Below are 19,608 nucleotides of genomic sequence, written 5' to 3'. Positions count from 1 at the left end.
CTGCAGGAACTCGGTGACCTTCCAGCTCAGTTGTTAGTCTGTCTGCGCTGCAGGCTGGCTTTCATTCCCTGCACTCTTATTTTCTGCCCTTTTCTACTTTCTGACTTCCTTCACATCTACTTTTTTTTTCTTGCAGTTTTTCTTTCTGCAGTCCAGGCTCTCCTCTTTTTCTATTTTAGCCAGTTTACTCGTGGTTTATGTCCACCTGTCTCTTGCTTTAACATCTGTTGTTAGATAATCAGAAGTTTTAGAAAAGTGTATCTGAAAATATGATCTAGTTTATTCACTGTGGATGTTCTGGTTAATGGAAGTTAATGGAGCAAATGTTTGCAGTAAGAGAGCAGGAGCATTTCTGTCTGAGGTTTGCTGTTTTCCATTAGTTTCTCCTCATTAGTTTCGCTGGAAGAATAGTATGAAATTTGAATTTGATGCAAAGATGTTTCCAGGTTTCAATAACTGTGTATAAATAAACCAAAGTCACAAAATCAAATTTTGCCTGCATGATAAATTGTCCCAGTAATATTGCGATAAACAATAATATTGTTATTTGGAAACCATTTTCAAGTAATATAATGATAATGACATTATAATGTAAGTAGACCCTTTGAAAGATCAATAAACTAGAACTGGAAGCCATTTTGAATATCTAGAACAGGGGTCACCAACCTTTTGGAGCCCGGGAGCTACTTCACGGGTCCAGAGCAACACGAAGGGCTACTTTCCTTGGCTCAGCCTTTATAACAATATTACATATGATTACATGCCGTCTAATCATATTAATGTTAGGGACTATTCACAATAGTTATCAGTAATTATTACCATGGCAGCTATGGTTAATTGCTATTATGTGATCAGAAGTTCTTAGTTCAGTTTTAAGTTTGATTCCCTTTCTTAGCTTTTCTGAGTGATTCTAAATTTCCCACAAGTGACTGACAGTCCGGATTATTGCAGCTGTTGGACGCACTGTGAGATTTTCCTTTAAATAAAAAAAGAAAAGTTATTGTATTTTTTTATCCAACCCTCTGGCTTCTGCTGGCTGACACCAGATGTCGAGAACAAAAATGTCCGACAGATTGTAAGGCAGCACAAAACGATCCCTGCACCTGACCTGTAAGAGCGCATCATGTGCGCGTCGCACAAAACCAGCGCAAACTTAAACCACTAAAGCAGCGAGGCCTTTTTTTTTTTTTTTTTTTAAACAAACGATGCTAAATACAAATAAAGACACGGAAGCGAAGCTGACCTGTGATCCACGGAAAGAGGAGGATGTTGATCCCCGGTTCTGGTGTCAGACGTCCAGAGGAGGAGAAGGTGAAGCAACAATGTTCAGTTTTTACTCTTTTGGGAAACGTTTCAACTAGATTAAATTGTTTAACCCGCAGTCTTAGCGCGACGCTAAGTAGGAGCGGCAGATGTCAGCTAACGGGTGACCCGCTAACTCTCCGGTTCGGGAAACGTCAAAGAAGCTCTGAACCGGCGACCCGTCAGAACCGAACACGGTAAAAAGCTCAACCGGCATCCGAACCGCTCCTAGAACTACGGGAGGTTCAAACTGCGCTCATTCAGTTTTAGCTTACAGAAAAAGCGCCAAACCGCCAAATAAACAAAAGCAAACGGACCAATAAGATTTAAGCTTTGGGTGCCCTTTGACCCTCACAGACTCAGATGTGCGCTATGTACAAGATGTTTTTTTTTTTTTTTTTACTACAAGTAAAAAAAAGACCTTTGAGTTGCTCCCACTCTAAGGGGCCACCCGCGGGGACCGCGTTGGTGGCCCCTGATCTAGAATATGTAAACAAAAGAACCAAAACAACAAATAAAACAGATACTGAAGTCGCCTTTTGTCATCCAGTCTTTGGTAGAAATGAGAGACACAAGAAAAACTATAATGCAAATGCATGATATTTTAGTTTATCATGCAGTTAACTGATTTATTGCTTATTGCGAGTTTCTTCTGTGTGGATTGTTTCTCCAACAAGGTGTGAGAAACAATCCTTTATGAAGTATGAAGGGCCAAACAAGCCATAACTGGAGTGCTCAGCGGAAAATTCACTTTAAAAAATCAATACAATGAACATTTAGATAAAACCAAGGCGGTATGCACATATTGCAGTAGCGAATTATCTTTCCACCGAAGCACAACCAGTTTATAGTTAACGTTTCTAACTTGCATTTAAAACAAAATCACTTATTTTAAGCCATCCTAAATATAAAAGCCTGGAAAATCTGAAACAGCTTGGTTTAAGATGACAAAACATTTTCTTAAACATTTAATGAAAAAGGTGCTTTTTTTTTTTTTTACACTTTTTCATTAATTGTGATTAATCACAGTTAATTAGAATTAATTGTGAAAGAGTGAAATACACTCATACAACTTCTATCATTGGTTATATTTTAAATTTTCAGGCAGAGCAGGCCAACTGGTTGAAATATGTTACTGTTGAAAGCAAGATCAGAAAAATAGATGTTTGGGGAAAAAAAGTTAAATCTGTCTTTCTAGTCATACAATAACATTATGCTATAACATGATTAATTTTGTGTTAATTCAAGTGAATTGATCAAAAAGTATTTACATTTTATACATAATTTTGTTCGCTTAAATGCTATTATAAATTGTCCACTAAAACTAAATAAAATTTGAGTAAAATTAAATTTGCTGTCAAAATTAACGCTGCCTGGCATCAACCAGTCGCCGCGTGCAGGAACAGAAATCGGAGCAGTCGTCGTTCATTTTCTACAGTTTAGTTTCAGTTTTGTTCCCTGTTTAAGAGTTTGAGTGAAACCACCTGCTTCGCTCATCATGGAATTTATTTATGTCGACAGCCTTGAGTTCAGCGACCAAAGAGCGTTGTGTCTGCTCAGGATCAGACAAAAAAAAAACAAAAAAAACACGCAGCACACATCTGGGTTTTCTATCTGATATTTCTGTGTTTTGAAAAAGCGGTCTGGAAGACATTAGGAGGTAATTCGTCAGCTCGGCCTCTGACACCTCTCAGCTCACCGACTGTGCCCTCTTCCGCCCGTGACCCCGGTTGACCTCTGCAGCTCACTCGTTCCTGTCTTTTTGTCGCAGCACGTGGGCTGCGATCGTGTGCTCGGGTCGGACGTGCGTGAAGATCGCTGTCGGATCTGCGGCGGTGATGGGAGCAGCTGCACCTCGGTGGAGGGAGTCTTCAACGACTCGCTGCCTGAAGGAGGTAGAAATCAAAACGCTTCACCTGTTATCCTTCTGCTTTCATCATCCAAGTGTAGTCAATCCAGGCTAGAATCAAATAAAAGAAAGTATTTCAGTTTAATTTCAACTTTGGAGCAAGTGTTCATCTTCCCAGAGGTTAGACGGGAAGCTTTCACCATTTGAAGGTGTGCAACACAGTCTGTAGTCGAGGAAATATGCATATCTGGCTTTTGCTATCTTGGATCGAGAGAGCATCTTGGAGAGATGGATTCTGGGCAAATCAGAGGATGAAAACATACTTTCATAATCATGTATTTACACAAGCACTGGCTTAACTTTGCTGAAGTTTCAAATGAAGCCAATGAACACTGCAAGGATTTCAAAATAATCATAATTTCTGCAATTATTTTACCTCGACTGGCCAGACTTTGCTTTAAAATCAGGTATGTGCAAGTCAGATACATTTAAAAGTTAGTAAATTTCAGTAATTCAATCCACTAAGCGAAATAACTTACTGATTACACACAAGCTGATGTTTTCAAGCCTTTATTTCTGTTAATTATGATGATTTTCTGCTTATATCTAATAAAAACACGACATTTATGATTAGAATGGTACATAAAATAAATAGAAAAACATTTTTAAAACAAAAATGAAAAGTATCTGTAATACCTTCTTACAGATTATATTTTCAAAAGTTCTGAGGAAGATTATCATGTCAGTGATGCAGACATAACATCCATATTTGCACATTGAAATTCGAAGTCCTATTCACAGTCGAACATGAGTTTGAACTTCTTTATGTTGAAACATTTCTTTGATCGCCTTTATCATGTTTAGTGAAACTGCTTTACAAAACAAGCTGGATCCTGTTTGGCAACATTTGTTTACTAAAACCATCAACTCACCTCTTTGTGTTTATATGTTCATTGTTTATTTTTACAAATCTCAGTCCTGCAACTCAGATTTGATCTGTTCACATTTGTTATTGTTTTTGTACACTTTTTAGGACTTGTTTTTTTCTGAAACCTGCATTTTTCTTTATTTTAATTGCACATATCTTGAAAAAAGAATTATCTGACTTATTTGAATTGTTTTCTGAAGAATGCACTTCAAGAAATACCAAATGACTTTATTGCCATCATCTTTATCATTTATTTCAACTGTTTATCATCAGAAATGTCTGTACAGTCCTGTAACATTTCAGTGAAAAGAGTCCAAAGTTTGGCATCCCATAAATGCGAGCCATGAATCAGAATATTCAAAGTGGATTGTTAACACTAACCCATGCAAACAACACTGAAACACGTTTTAATCTGATTAAAAAGTGTTTCAGAAGTGGTTATGCCTGCATAAACTCAAAACAGATTTTCACCAAAAGCAACTGTTTGTCCAAACAACTTCCCGAGTTTATAAAGGGCCATTATGTAATTAAAAACTGGAATCAACGTCACCATCACACACACGTAATATTGTTTTATTTCAACAATATTATAGATCTGAAGTTTGTGAAAATTTGTTTATATATTCTTTGAATTTTAATTTGTTTAGTCAATAAGTTGTTTCTCCAGACTTTTGTTGGTGTTTTAAGTTTTGTTATGCCGCTCTTGGCAGTTGGTGGTTACCATAGTAACCAGTAACTGACAGCTCCTCCCCCTTTTTCTGTTGCCGTCGGTAACTGTGGGGCAGAAGCTGCCAGACTGATGTTAACCAGCAACCTGATTTGTTTTTGTTTTTTTTGTTTTGTTTTGTTAGAATAAATACAGTGAACCTGAATGTGTCTGTCAGGACGTCGACCTACTGGACCTGAGTCGAACTCAGAAGGGTCACACACAGATGCTACTTTCAAAAACACGCGGCATGTAAATCCGACCGCTGCAGCTTGAGGTCCAGCTGCTATCAAATGTATTTTAGGTGACAGTCTGCCCACAACACCAACTCCAGAGTCGCTCATGTTTGTGTTGACACCCACCGCCCCCTCCCATGATTCTCTGGGGCGGGCCACACCCTGAACATGCACTCCTGCTGTAAAAGCCACAAGAACCGGGTCAACCTGTCAGCCTCCGTCTGACGTCCCTGCAGCTTTCAGAACATCTGCAGCCAGAGCTGGTGTTTAAAGAAAGTCACTTTCTATTAGAAGTAGGGCTGACAAAACGTATCACAGTATAACCCTTTCATATCAATATCAATAATTATTGATTAGTTTTGTTTTAAATATTTTAAATACTACCAAGCTGATGGCATGACCTTTCCTGTTTTATCAAGTTTTCAATCCACACCGTTGTTTTTTTTATTTTTAAGCTCCTATGAGTGGCGAAACCTTAAGCTTCTGCTGCACAAGTTACTGAACATGTTGTTGCTAGGTAACCACAAGTTGCTCAACATGTTGTTGCTAGGTAACCAAAGAGTGGGTGAGTTAGTTAATGTCACTAACCTTGCTTAACTAGCCATGACAGGTTACCTAAGCCTCTCCAGGCTGCCTATATCTCCCAGAATGCCTTGTGGTTCTGGATTTGAGTTTAGTGAGTTCTGTCACATGTTTTCTATTGATATTGATCAGGTGTCTATGGCGATATACATTGTTATTGATTTATTGTCTATCCATGTCTGAAAGCCTCCAGAAACTGAAGCAAGGATGGAAAGAAGAGCGGATGAAATTCCTCCACAACTAAAAAAAATAAAAAACTACAAAATCCTGCAACATCCAGCTATGCTTTTTAATAAAATCGATTTATAATGCTGTATCTTTCAAATGCGGCACAGTAAAGTGAGTTTAAATTAAATGAAGCTTTACTTTTCAAAATGAAGTAGACTTGGTCACAATGACAGCACAGGGCTTTTTCATCTCAAACTCAAACTCCAGGCGCAGGACTGGAGGCTTATTCTGGTACTGGTCAGGATTTATGACTGGGAGAATCACTCAGTCATGTCTACAGCAAGCTTTTGATTTCTCCCAACTCCAAAAAAGCCTCCAGCCAACACTTCTCCTCTGCTGTCTGCTTCAGTGATTTAAAGTCTCCCTCTGGAGTTTTTGACCTGCAGCAGAGTTTTGGGGCAACTTTTATATGTGTGGCTTCCCGTTTTGTTTGTCTCACACATCTGCATTATGACATGCAAGCACACAGTTCACATGCATTACAGTAAACCACTTCTATTTTGTTGGTTTTGTTGTTTGCCAATAGACTCTGCAATGTGCAGATTATAAAGCTGTAAGGCAGTAAATATAAGTGTAAGCTCAAAAAAAACAAAAGTATGCGAGGCATATAGGCAAAACTTAGTATAAAACTATGCATTACATTGCAAGAACATCCCAGAAACCTCTTTACTCTATTATTAACATACCAAGTGATAACATTATCCCTATAGGGAGAGTTTTATGACCACAGAATGAAGCCAAACCACTGCGTCTGCACTGTAAAGCTAAGAAAAATGACATGAATGTGTACTGGAGTTCAGCCTGTTCGAAAAAAGTGAAAGATCAGATTTCCCAATGCTCCTGTGTTTTTTTTATTTTAATTTTATTTGTGCTCCAATCTCAGCATAGATGCACTTACACTGCAAAAACACTAAATTTTACCAAATATTTTTGGTCTGATTTGTAGTGCAAATATCTTGGTACACTTGAAATAAGACAAAACTAACTAATAAGAAACTTTTAGAGCGATTTGGTTGCTTGTTTTAGGTAAATAATTTCTTACTATTGATTAGTACCAGTTCCNATGCAAATGCATGATATTTTAGTTTATCATGCAGTTAACTGATTTATTGCTTATTGCGAGTTTCTTCTGTGTGGATTGTTTCTCCAACAAGGTGTGAGAAACAATCCTTTATGAAGTATGAAGGGCCAAACAAGCCATAACTGGAGTGCTCAGCGGAAAATTCACTTTAAAAAATCAATACAATGAACATTTAGATAAAACCAAGGCGGTATGCACATATTGCAGTAGCGAATTATCTTTCCACCGAAGCACAACCAGTTTATAGTTAACGTTTCTAACTTGCATTTAAAACAAAATCACTTATTTTAAGCCATCCTAAATATAAAAGCCTGGAAAATCTGAAACAGCTTGGTTTAAGATGACAAAACATTTTCTTAAACATTTAATGAAAAAGGTGCTTTTTTTTTTTTTTACACTTTTTCATTAATTGTGATTAATCACAGTTAATTAGAATTAATTGTGAAAGAGTGAAATACACTCATACAACTTCTATCATTGGTTATATTTTAAATTTTCAGGCAGAGCAGGCCAACTGGTTGAAATATGTTACTGTTGAAAGCAAGATCAGAAAAATAGATGTTTGGGGAAAAAAAGTTAAATCTGTCTTTCTAGTCATACAATAACATTATGCTATAACATGATTAATTTTGTGTTAATTCAAGTGAATTGATCAAAAAGTATTTACATTTTATACATAATTTTGTTCGCTTAAATGCTATTATAAATTGTCCACTAAAACTAAATAAAATTTGAGTAAAATTAAATTTGCTGTCAAAATTAACGCTGCCTGGCATCAACCAGTCGCCGCGTGCAGGAACAGAAATCGGAGCAGTCGTCGTTCGTTTTCTACAGTTTAGTTTCAGTTTTGTTCCCTGTTTAAGAGTTTGAGTGAAACCACCTGCTTCGCTCATCATGGAATTTATTTATGTCGACAGCCTTGAGTTCAGCGACCAAAGAGCGTTGTGTCTGCTCAGGATCAGACAAAAAAAAAACAAAAAAAACACGCAGCACACATCTGGGTTTTCTATCTGATATTTCTGTGTTTTGAAAAAGCGGTCTGGAAGACATTAGGAGGTAATTCGTCAGCTCGGCCTCTGACACCTCTCAGCTCACCGACTGTGCCCTCTTCCGCCCGTGACCCCGGTTGACCTCTGCAGCTCACTCGTTCCTGTCTTTTTGTCGCAGCACGTGGGCTGCGATCGTGTGCTCGGGTCGGACGTGCGTGAAGATCGCTGTCGGATCTGCGGCGGCGATGGGAGCAGCTGCACCTCGGTGGAGGGAGTCTTCAACGACTCGCTGCCTGAAGGAGGTAGAAATCAAAACGCTTCACCTGTTATCCTTCTGCTTTCATCATCCAAGTGTAGTCAATCCAGGCTAGAATCAAATAAAAGAAAGTATTTCAGTTTAATTTCAACTTTGGAGCAAGTGTTCATCTTCCCAGAGGTTAGACGGGAAGCTTTCACCATTTGAAGGTATGCAACACAGTCTGTAGTTGAGGAAATATGCATATCTGGCTTTTGCTATCTTGGATCGAGAGAGCATCTTGGAGAGATGGATTCTGGGCAAATCAGAAGATGAAAACATACTTTCATAATCATGTATTTACACAAGCACTGGCTTAACTTTGCTGAAGTTTCAAATGAAGCCAATGAACACTGCAAGGATTTCAAAATAATCATAATTTCTGCAATTATTTTACCTCGACTGGCCAGACTTTGCTTTAAAATCAGGTATGTGCAAGTCAGATACATTTAAAAGTTAGTAAATTTCAGTAATTCAATCCACTAAGCGAAATAACTTACTGATTACACACAAGCTGATGTTTTCAAGCCTTTATTTCTGTTAATTATGATGATTTTCTGCTTATATCTAATAAAAACACGACATTTATGATTAGAATGGTACATAAAATAAATAGAAAAACATTTTTAAAACAAAAATGAAAAGTATCTGTAATACCTTCTTACAGATTATATTTTCAAAAGTTCTGAGGAAGATTATCATGTCAGTGATGCAGACATAACATCCATATTTGCACATTGAAATTCGAAGTCCTATTCACAGTCGAACATGAGTTTGAACTTCTTTATGTTGAAACATTTCTTTGATCGCCTTTATCATGTTTAGTGAAACTGCTTTACAAAACAAGCTGGATCCTGTTTGGCAACATTTGTTTACTAAAACCATCAACTCACCTCTTTGTGTTTATATGTTCATTGTTTATTTTTACAAATCTCAGTCCTGCAACTCAGATTTGATCTGTTCACATTTGTTATTGTTTTTGTACACTTTTTAGGACTTGTTTTTTTCTGAAACCTGCATTTTTCTTTATTTTAATTGCACATATCTTGAAAAAAGAATTATCTGACTTATTTGAATTGTTTTCTGAAGAATGCACTTCAAGAAATACCAAATGACTTTATTGCCATCATCTTTATCATTTATTTCAACTGTTTATCATCAGAAATGTCTGTACAGTCCTGTAACATTTCAGTGAAAAGAGTCCAAAGTTTGGCATCCCATAAATGCGAGCCATGAATCAGAATATTCAAAGTGGATTGTTAACACTAACCCATGCAAACAACACTGAAACACGTTTTAATCTGATTAAAAAGTGTTTCAGAAGTGGTTATGCCTGCATAAACTCAAAACAGATTTTCACCAAAAGCAACTGTTTGTCCAAACAACTTCCCGAGTTTATAAAGGGCCATTATGTAATTAAAAACTGGAATCAACGTCACCATCACACACACGTAATATTGTTTTATTTCAACAATATTATAGATCTGAAGTTTGTGAAAATTTGTTTATATATTCTTTGAATTTTAATTTGTTTAGTCAATAAGTTGTTTCTCCAGACTTTTGTTGGTGTTTTAAGTTTTGTTATGCCGCTCTTGGCAGTTGGTGGTTACCATAGCAACCAGTAGCTGACAGCTCCTCCCCCTTTTTCTGTTGCCGTCGGTAACTGTGGGGCAGAAGCTGCCAGACTGATGTTAACCAGCAACCTGATTTGTTTTTGTTTTTTTTGTTTTGTTTTGTTAGAATAAATACAGTGAACCTGAATGTGTCTGTCAGGACGTCGACCTACTGGACCTGAGTCGAACTCAGAAGGGTCACACACAGATGCTACTTTCAAAAACACGCGGCATGTAAATCCGACCGCTGCAGCTTGAGGTCCAGCTGCTATCAAATGTATTTTAGGTGACAGTCTGCCCACAACACCAACTCCAGAGTCGCTCATGTTTGTGTTGACACCCACCGCCCCCTCCCATGATTCTCTGGGGCGGGCCACACCCTGAACATGCACTCCTGCTGTAAAAGCCACAAGAACCGGGTCAACCTGTCAGCCTCCGTCTGACGTCCCTGCAGCTTTCAGAACATCTGCAGCCACAGCTGGTGTTTAAAGAAAGTCACTTTCTATTAGAAGTAGGGCTGACAAAACGTATCACAGTATAACCCTTTCATATCAATATCAATAATTATTGATTAGTTTTGTTTTAAATATTTGAAATACTACCAAACTGATGGCATGACCTTTCCTGTTTTATCAAGTTTTCAATCCACACCGTTGTTTTTTTTATTTTTAAGCTCCTATGAGTGGCGAAACCTTAAGCTTCTGCTGCACAAGTTACTGAACATGTTGTTGCTAGGTAACCACAAGTTGCTCAACATGTTGTTGCTAGGTAACCAAAGAGTGGGTGAGTTAGTTAATGTCACTAACCTTGCTTAACTAGCCATGACAGGTTACCTAAGCCTCTCCAGGCTGCCTATATCTCCCAGAATGCCTTGTGGTTCTGGATTTGAGTTTAGTGAGTTCTGTCACATGTTTTCTATTGATATTGATCAGGTGTCTATGGCGATATACATTGTTATTGATTTATTGTCTATCCATGTCTGAAAGCCTCCAGAAACTGAAGCAAGGATGGAAAGAAGAGCGGATGAAATTCCTCCACAACTAAAAAAAATAAAAAACTACAAAATCCTGCAACATCCAGCTATGCTTTTTAATAAAATCGATTTATAATGCTGTATCTTTCAAATGCGGCACAGTAAAGTGAGTTTAAATTAAATGAAGCTTTACTTTTCAAAGTGAAGTAGACTCGGTCACAATGACAGCACAGGGCTTTTTCATCTCAAACTCAAACTCCAGGCGCAGGACTGGAGGCTTATTCTGGTACTGGTCAGGATTTATGACTGGGAGAATCACTCAGTCATGTCTACAGCAAGCTTTTGATTTCTCCCAACTCCAAAAAAGCCTCCAGCCAACACTTCTCCTCTGCTGTCTGCTTCAGTGATTTAAAGTCTCCCTCTGGAGTTTTTGACCTGCAGCAGAGTTTTGGGGCAACTTTTATATGTGTGGCTTCCCGTTTTGTTTGTCTCACACATCTGCATTATGACATGCAAGCACACAGTTCACATGCATTACAGTAAACCACTTCTATTTTGTTGGTTTTGTTGTTTGCCAATAGACTCTGCAATGTGCAGATTATAAAGCTGTAAGGCAGTAAATATAAGTGTAAGCACAAAAAAACAAAAGTATGCGAGGCATATAGGCAAAACTTAGTATAAAACTATGCATTACATTGCAAGAATATCCCAGAAACCTCTTTACTCTATTATTAACATACCAAGTGATAACATTATCCCTATAGGGAGAGTTTTATGACCACAGAATGAAGCCAAACCACTGCGTCTGCACTGTAAAGCTAAGAAAAATGACATGAATGTGTACTGGAGTTCAGCCTGTTCGAAAAAAGTGAAAGATCAGATTTCCCAATGCTCCTGTGTTTTTTTTATTTTAATTTTATTTGTGCTCCAATCTCAGCATAGATGCACTTACACTGCAAAAACACTAAATTTTACCAAATATTTTTGGTCTGATTTGTAGTGCAAATATCTTGGTACACTTGAAATAAGACAAAACTAACTAATAAGAAACTTTTAGAGCGATTTGGTTGCTTGTTTTAGGTAAATAATTTCTTACTATTGATTAGTACCAGTTCCATTGACAGATTATTTAAATTGTAACAAAGACAAATCTGCCAGTGCGATTAGCACTTTTTCATCAATATTAAGGAATTATTCACTTGTATTAAGTTCTTATATTTTGCTGAAAAGTCACTTGTAAGTTATTTTTTATCTTATTTCAATTGTACTGAGATATTTACATTAAAACTAGACATAAATACTAGGTAAAATTTTGCATTTCTGCATGGTGATGCAGTGAAGTTTGTGTTTTTAGTTTGAGAAAACATAAAAAAAAGTTCAATCTGTTTTGATTCTTTTAGCATTCCTTTTTCCCCTGTTCTTTGTCCTTAACATTTATTTTAAAAGGTACAACTTCCACTTGCAGATTATTTAAATTATAGTGATGCTTTTTCTCCATGTTATAGATGAAATAATCTGCCAGTGGAACTAATACTTTTTCAATTTTTGACTTAAAATAAGTTATTTTATCTTTCTGAAAGTTACTTGTAAGTTAGTTTTGTTTTACTTCAGATGTTTTGAGATATTTGCATTAGAAACTAGACAAAATATTTGGTAAGACTTGATGTTTTTGCAGTGTATGTCAATTCCCAATTTGTCCACCATATCTGTCACATAGGTGGTGAGGTGTTGCTAAATTTTCTGAAACCAAAATCTTTTGCCTCTCAAAGCTTCACAACCAAAAAAAGAATCGCTGGAAGGAATTAGATTCCAGTCGAGCTTTTTCATTCTGTCATCCTCCAGTGAGTTGGAGTTATTTATGGTGCTTCAGCACCTGGTCTTCTGGCTGGACGGCAGAGCGAAGCTCAGAAAGTCAGAGTGAGGCGAGATGGAGGTGAGATGAGCAAAAAAAAGAAACATGGACGAAAGACAGACAGATGGAGTGAATGGAGGGAAAATGGGAGAAGCCAGGTCCTGGCAGAGACGTTGTTTCTGAGCAGAGACTGGAGGATGTCTGCCCAGGAATGCAGCTGGAAACTGAAGCCCCTGCTTAGCACGTTGATGTCCCACAGAGTTAAACACCACACTGGTCCACAGTGAATAAAACTCCTTCATTTCACTTTCTCTTTTTTTCTGTTTTTTTTTGGCGTTTTCTGCTCCCAGATTATGAAGAAGTGGTGAGAATTCCTAAAGGATCAGTGTTCATCCACATTCAAGAGCTCAACATTTCCCTCAACTACCTTGGTAAGTCGAAGATGGTTTATACAAACACTTGTCAAAAAGTCTCATTCAGATTAAAAACTAATGCTAGTTCTAACTGGAGAGGTAAATATACTGGTTTTAAAGTCACTGCTCATGTGTTTACAGTTTGCTTCAAATTGTGGCGTGTATTTTTGATCTCTCTTCTCTGTGTTCCAGTCCTGAAGAGCAAAAACGACCAGTATTTTATCAATGGGAAGCTTAACATTGACACGCCTCGAAGGTTCAGCGTTGCCGGGACGATTTTCCACTACCGGCGGCCCACCGACGGTCCAGAAACGCTAGAAGCTCTGGGCCCAACAAACATGACCCTCATTGTCATGGTAGGAGTGGGACAGAAGAAATATAGTGTTCAAAAGATGCACAGTTAGAATTTGATAAAGTGAAATTAGTGAATCTAATCCTGTTTTGCATTTGTGGGTTTAGGTGCTGGTGAGGGAGGACAACCAGGGGATCCACTATCGCTTCAACCCGCCTGTCAGCAGGGATCCCATGAGCGGCTTCGCCTGGCAGTACACGTCCTGGTCCCGCTGTTCGGCTTTGTGTGCTGGAGGTAGGAGAGCAAGAAAAAACACAAATACATGTTTAAATTTGTTTTATCGGCTACACACAGTCACTGGCTGATCAACTCGTAACCTGAATGTAAATAAAGAAATGAAATTTAACAGTGAAAACATCAACTTTTTACTTTTTTATTGACGTTTATACACATGTGGGTTGCTTTGAGGTTATGAACTGTTCACACAGTCGTGACATTGTGGTTGCATTTGATTAATAGGAAAATAATCTGATTTTAGCAATTGGATTGGACAGAATCAGAATCAGCAGGTCAGGCTTTTCAATGAACTCCTAGTTGCCTTCACTGGACAAATTAGCAATAGATTTGATTTTGCTATAGGAGTAAATGGGGAGCAATTATCACAGAAAATTCAAGTACACTGGGAAAACACAAACTCTTACCATTTATTTTGGGCTAGTTTCTAGTGTAAATATCTTAATATGCTTGAAATAAAATTAACTTTCAAGTAACTCTTCAGCAAGATAGAGGAGCTTGTTTTAAGTCAATACTTCATGAATATTGATGCCAGTCTTACTGGCAGAAATGTCTTGTTAGTGAATTAATCTGCAAGTGGAACCAGTACTTTTATTGATACTATAGAGTTATTAACTATAAACAAACATTTATATCTTGCTGAAAAGTTACTTGGAAGTTAGATTTGTCTTATTTCCAGTGTACTAAGATATTTGCACTAGAAACTAAACAGATACTTGCTAAGAGTTTGTGTTTTTGCAGTGCAATGCAGTGAAATTTGGGTGATAAAATGTGTTTCTTTTGGCATTGTGTTGTATTTTTTCTGTCTCACCTGTGGTCAGGTGTACAGATCCAGCAGGTTGTGTGTAAGAGGCAGTCGGATCTTTCTGTCGTCTACAATCACTTCTGTGACAAGAAGAGCAAACCCAAAGAGAAGAGAAGATCCTGCAACACTGAGCCGTGCTCCCCAAAGTGAGTCCTGATCACTTTGTCTTTGCATGAGAGGGAGTTAAAAACTTGTCTTGCATTTCCCTCTTAATGCGACAGCAGCGTGTGAGGATATTAAAAACAAACAGCAGGTTTCTTTCCGCTTCCAGCTGGTGGACAGGAGAGTGGTCGGAGTGCAGCCGCAGTTGTAACGGCGGCCTGCGCACTCGGGAGGTGTTATGTAAAAGGAGAATCTCTGCGGTGGAGGAGAAGGTCCTGGACGACTCGGCCTGTAGCTCCGCCCGCCCCTCGTTCACAGAGCCCTGCAGCAACCACAGCTGCCCTCCAGAGTGGCTGGCCTTGGACTGGTCCGAGGTACAAACACGTTTTTGCAGTCTTGCATGTTTACTTTGACTTTTGCAGTTGTTTTAGACAACCAGTTGCCGTTTTGAACCATCCCAAAAACACACAGTTGTCTGCAATAATGAAACAAGAGTTCATTATTGGCCAGGACAATAACCTCAAAATTTACACTTGCACATTAATATGTCAGGTTTTACAAAAACTCTGTTGCATTGTTTCGTTGCAGCTGCTGCCCCCTGCTGGACTGATGAAGTTTCATATTTTTTTGCATGCTTATGAACGCAGTGACCTCCCTGCTCCTCCATCTCTCCGCCGTTGTGCCTGTCGGTTTAAACATAGTTTTCCTTCCTCCTGTATGCAGTGCACACCCAGTTGTGGTCCCGGCTACCGACACCGAGTGGTGTTGTGTAAGAGCGGGGAGAGCGGCAACACATTGCCAGACTCAAAGTGTCCCAAAAATGGCCGCCCGACCTCCAGGGTGCGCTGTAACCTGCAGCGCTGCCCTCCTCCTGTCTGGGTGACAGGCCCGTGGGGCGAGGTGAGACGCGTCCTTCACCATTTTTACCTGATCAAAATGTTCAGTTCATTGTTAAAGAAAGTACACCCTCTTTTACCATGTTCTAAATTTATGTAAATTCAACCTGGAGTTTACAAAAACAAACAGATTCCTGGGTAAGCCGGTAAGTGTGTAGAAAATTAAGTTTAAATTGCTTTCGCTGACTGAGGATGGCAAGCTGAAGCTGGTGTCTTAAGGTTCCACTGCAACATTTTGATCATTTTAAGGTCTGAACTTGGACTAGGCCAGCGGTCTGCAACTTGTACAAACTGAAGAGCCACTTTTACTCTCAGGCCAGCCAAATAAAACTCATTTACAGACACAAATGTCACATGACTTTTTGAGAAAAAGACAACTTATAAGTTTAGATCAGTATCTACTATTTGCCATTTGCCGTTTTTTTTTTTTAGTATTTTTAGGATTTAAAATTAAGTTAAACATAAAATTGAGCAAAAAGAGGATGGGTCTTTTTTTCTGTGGGACAGAAAATGATATAATAAACTTAAAAACTGTTACAAACATGAGGATAGCAACATCTAAATTCTTTTGTTTTTCAGCCAAAATGTTGTAATATATCAGGATTGTTTTATTGACAAATTATCCCACATTTGACTTTGAAATACCTATCCATATAAAATAGTTCATTGTCTGAGAATTAACTTTTTGAGTCTCTTTTTGTTCAGTAACAACTTCCAAACTGAAGAGTGGTTACAGTGATATATCAAAGCTTTATTGTGGTGTGTGCAGTGTTTGGAAAACAAAATTCATTTTTGAGTTTCAAACCAGGCAGTCACTGGATCAGGGCTGCTTAAACTGAAATTGAATAAAATTTTGTCACTTCTGTCAGTTTCTTGTTTGGTCTCCATTCCTGATAAATAAAACCCTTGAACTTAAAGAGGGTGTTCTTTCTTTTTACTGCATTTTTTTTACTTCATGAATTATGAAATTCTCACAACTACTTAATAAACTGAATCTCTGTTTTATCTCATGGAGTAATTTAATCTAGGTATCTTAAATAGCCATGTTTAATGCTTCAGTATTGACATTTTAGTAAATCATTGTGGGGCATTGAAAGAAGAAAATTAACTTTCTAGGAGCTATCAGAAATAGCCGGAAGTTGCTTGCAGCTTTTAAAGAGCATAATTAAAAAATAGGAAGTGTTTATATGTAAGCTTCCTAAGTCTTTGTTACCTGTTGGATTAAGCCTAACTGTTAGCCACTAGTCTTCCTGTTAGCACTGTTAGTTTTATCTTTTAAATTAAACTTCTGGGAAACCAAGTTGAGATGTGGTGGGATTATCTTTCTGTGAAACGTGTTTGTGTGGTTCAGTGCTCTGCCAGATGTGGTTTGGGTCAGGAGATGCGCTCGGTTCAGTGCCTGGCCCACACTGGCCAGCCATCCAACGAGTGTCTGGAGCATCAGCGGCCCGCCGCCATGCAGCAGTGCAAGAGCAAATGTGACGCCAGTCTGCCCGTCAACTCAGAGAACCCAGAAGGTCAGAGGCCAAATTTCAGTGCTGGTAATATTCTGTCTTTCTGTCGAACCGAGAGGAGTTTTTATTTATTCAGATTACGTTCAGGGAACAGTGGTGGGCACACTTCCGCTAATGTGCTAATAGCAAAGGTGATTTTTCGCTCAGCATTTTTAGCTAACTTTGAAATTATTTAATGCACTTATAGCTTTCCCTCGATAAATTTAGGGAAAGCTATAAGTGTCAGTTGATTATCAGTTGATTAAAATTAAACATCCATGGTGAAGTTTTGGTTATCAGCAGTTAAGAGTTTTTCAAGTAGGTAGACTTTTATATCCATGCTCTTATTTTGAAAGGGGCGAATACCGAGTAGATCAGTTTCCTCGCGTTCTCTTTTTTTTTAATTTTAAACAAGAAACGTAAGGGAACAAAATTGAAAACTGTTGGTAGAGAGAAAGATATAATAATAGATACAGTATGTAAGAGCGTTGTAGAAGACGTAAAATATATTTGTGCTCGAGGGTTGCAGTTTTTCAAGGGCAGGTGCAATTTAAATTGAAGTTAGCACTTTAGCATTAGCTTCTGCTAAATTTCCGGTTGGTGAAGCACGTTAGCTACAATTGTTTTTGGTTCTTTTTACTTCGCGGTGCCCACCACAGTAATTGAACTACCATAAATCCTGACCTAGTGAACACTAGATAAGATAAATGCAGCATTTATTCTTTTTTTCCTCCTTCCGGATTTCATTTTGATTATGTTAAGTTTGTTAACAGATTGATATTTTTGTGAACTCTTTGAAGCTTTTGGTTTTATCAAAGATTTAAATGCTACATCCTCAAAATCCACAGGCTGTTATTTTTCAACAACCATTTTCTACAGGAGGAAATAATCTTATCTTAAATTATATTACAAATCTCAATCTATCAAAAACAGTTTGTCATTAAGATTTTAAAAGGATTAGCATACAACAAATGTTTTTGCTGTGTGACTTTTAGTAGTTTGAAAAAGATTATATATGCCGAGGTGAGTAGATAAATTGCTAATATCAGATTGTCCAACACATTAGTGAAGCTGTGGTTCTTCTTTGTCTCTGCAGAGTGTAAAGATGTGAGCACTGTGGCGTACTGCCCCCTGGTGCTCAGGTTCAAGTTCTGCAACCGGCCATATTTCAGACAGATGTGCTGTAAGACCTGCCAGGGACACTGACGCTGCTGCGGTTGCGGGGTCAAACAGTAAGACTGAACCTTTTCCACTGAGCCTCGCTGCAGCAGCCTTCACCGTTTCTCCGTCGGTTCAAGTTTGGGGTCCACTGTCGATGCTGACAAACAGATCCTGAAGTTAGTCAGAGGGGTGCTTTGTTTTCCTCTCCTCACTGATAATCCAGATTTGAAATCTCTGGACCAAACATCATTCCACTGGAGGAGAGGGTCCAGCGCTGAAACCTGAGAGGAAGGAGGGAGGAAGGCAGCAGCTGACCCTCTCTTTGCCTCTCTAAACTTTGACTTTGTCTTAATATTTTGGTGCTATACGTTTTATTTTGGCTACGGGACTGGTTTCAGTAATCTTAAACTCCACTTCTTATTACTTGAGTGGCCTAAATGTTTAGCCTGTTATACGTTTTTAAAACATCCACCTTGAAAGGAAATGATTTTCACGGTATCTGTGCCCACAGCACTGCAACAACACAAAATCTTACCAATTCATTTTGGTCTAGTTTCTGATGCAAATATGTTAGTTCACTTGAAAGAAGACAAAACTGACCTACAAGTAACTTAGATACAAGCTTATTTCAAGTCAATAATTTATTAATATTGATGGAAAAAAGTACTTGTTCCATTGCCACTGATGGCAAGATATTTTTCCATGTATAAGTGAAATGATCTATGGAGTAAGTACAATTTCATAAATATTTAGGAATTATTGACTTAAAGCTTCTATACTTCTAAGTTAATTTTCTTATTTTAGGTGCACTAAGATATTTGCACTAGAAACTAGACCAAAGTACTTGGATTTTGTGTTTTTGCAGTGAAAAAGATTAGCTCCTTTAATTTTAAATCATATTTTAATGTTAGCTTTTACTTGACTTACTGTTTTTATGTCCTTGTTTTGTTGCATATCAGTATAACCATCGAGTCCTCGCAGATATTCGGTTGTAAGAGCAGATTTGGATTTGCACAAAGCGTCTGCAGTCGGAGGACTTGTGTGTTTTGAGTTTCTTGTCCCATCATTTGACTTGATGTCTTTATGGAAGTTGTGGAAAACGCCGCGGTCTTGCCATTTGGGTAGTTTCTCCGACAGTTTATCACCTCTGCACCGTTAAATCACAACAGGCAGCAGAGCTTCACTGAAAATTGTTTTCATACAACAGGCTGTCGGATTGTCAGACTTCGGCACGAAGTCTGACATTATCAGATTTCACTCCGCGCAGCCTGGTTGTAAAGTTTTTGTTTTGTTTTATTTTTCCCACATGTGTAAAGGTGCAAATACTGAGTGGAAACACAGAGCACAGTGAGCCACAGCTCTGCCAACAGGAAGAGGCCAACAGAGGAGAGAGGCAGCCTCACATTTCTGTCACGTTCTTTGCATCAGGAAAGCTAATCTGAGCAATTAAATGCGTCATTTATCAGCCTTTTTTTAGGCATGAACCCCGACTTTCAGTTTCCTTCACAAAACTGCAGT

The 19,608-nt window shown here is 38.2% G+C and overlaps 1 protein-coding gene across 1 annotated transcript in view; it reads left to right on the top strand.

The window, feature by feature from the left end:
* adamts10 (ADAM metallopeptidase with thrombospondin type 1 motif, 10) overlaps window positions 1-18,788 on the top strand; it is a 61,496-nt gene extending 42,708 nt beyond the window's left edge. Inside the window, exons 18-26 of the mRNA XM_007550935.2 lie at window positions 3,074-3,197; window positions 12,985-13,065; window positions 13,240-13,403; window positions 13,507-13,633; window positions 14,455-14,584; window positions 14,710-14,914; window positions 15,264-15,440; window positions 16,788-16,953; window positions 18,026-18,788. Of these exons, the coding sequence (XP_007550997.1) occupies window positions 3,074-3,197; window positions 12,985-13,065; window positions 13,240-13,403; window positions 13,507-13,633; window positions 14,455-14,584; window positions 14,710-14,914; window positions 15,264-15,440; window positions 16,788-16,953; window positions 18,026-18,135 (1,284 nt within the window). The 3' untranslated portion in view covers window positions 18,136-18,788. The remainder of the gene's footprint in view (window positions 1-3,073; window positions 3,198-12,984; window positions 13,066-13,239; window positions 13,404-13,506; window positions 13,634-14,454; window positions 14,585-14,709; window positions 14,915-15,263; window positions 15,441-16,787; window positions 16,954-18,025) is intronic.
* Window positions 18,789-19,608: the final 820 nt, after the last annotated feature.

Source organism: Poecilia formosa, unplaced genomic scaffold, assembly GCF_000485575.1.
Source record: "Poecilia formosa unplaced genomic scaffold, Poecilia_formosa-5.1.2 Scaffold38, whole genome shotgun sequence".
NCBI classification, from domain to species: Eukaryota; Metazoa; Chordata; class Actinopteri; order Cyprinodontiformes; family Poeciliidae; genus Poecilia; species Poecilia formosa.
This window is presented reverse-complemented; position numbering and strand designations above follow the sequence as displayed.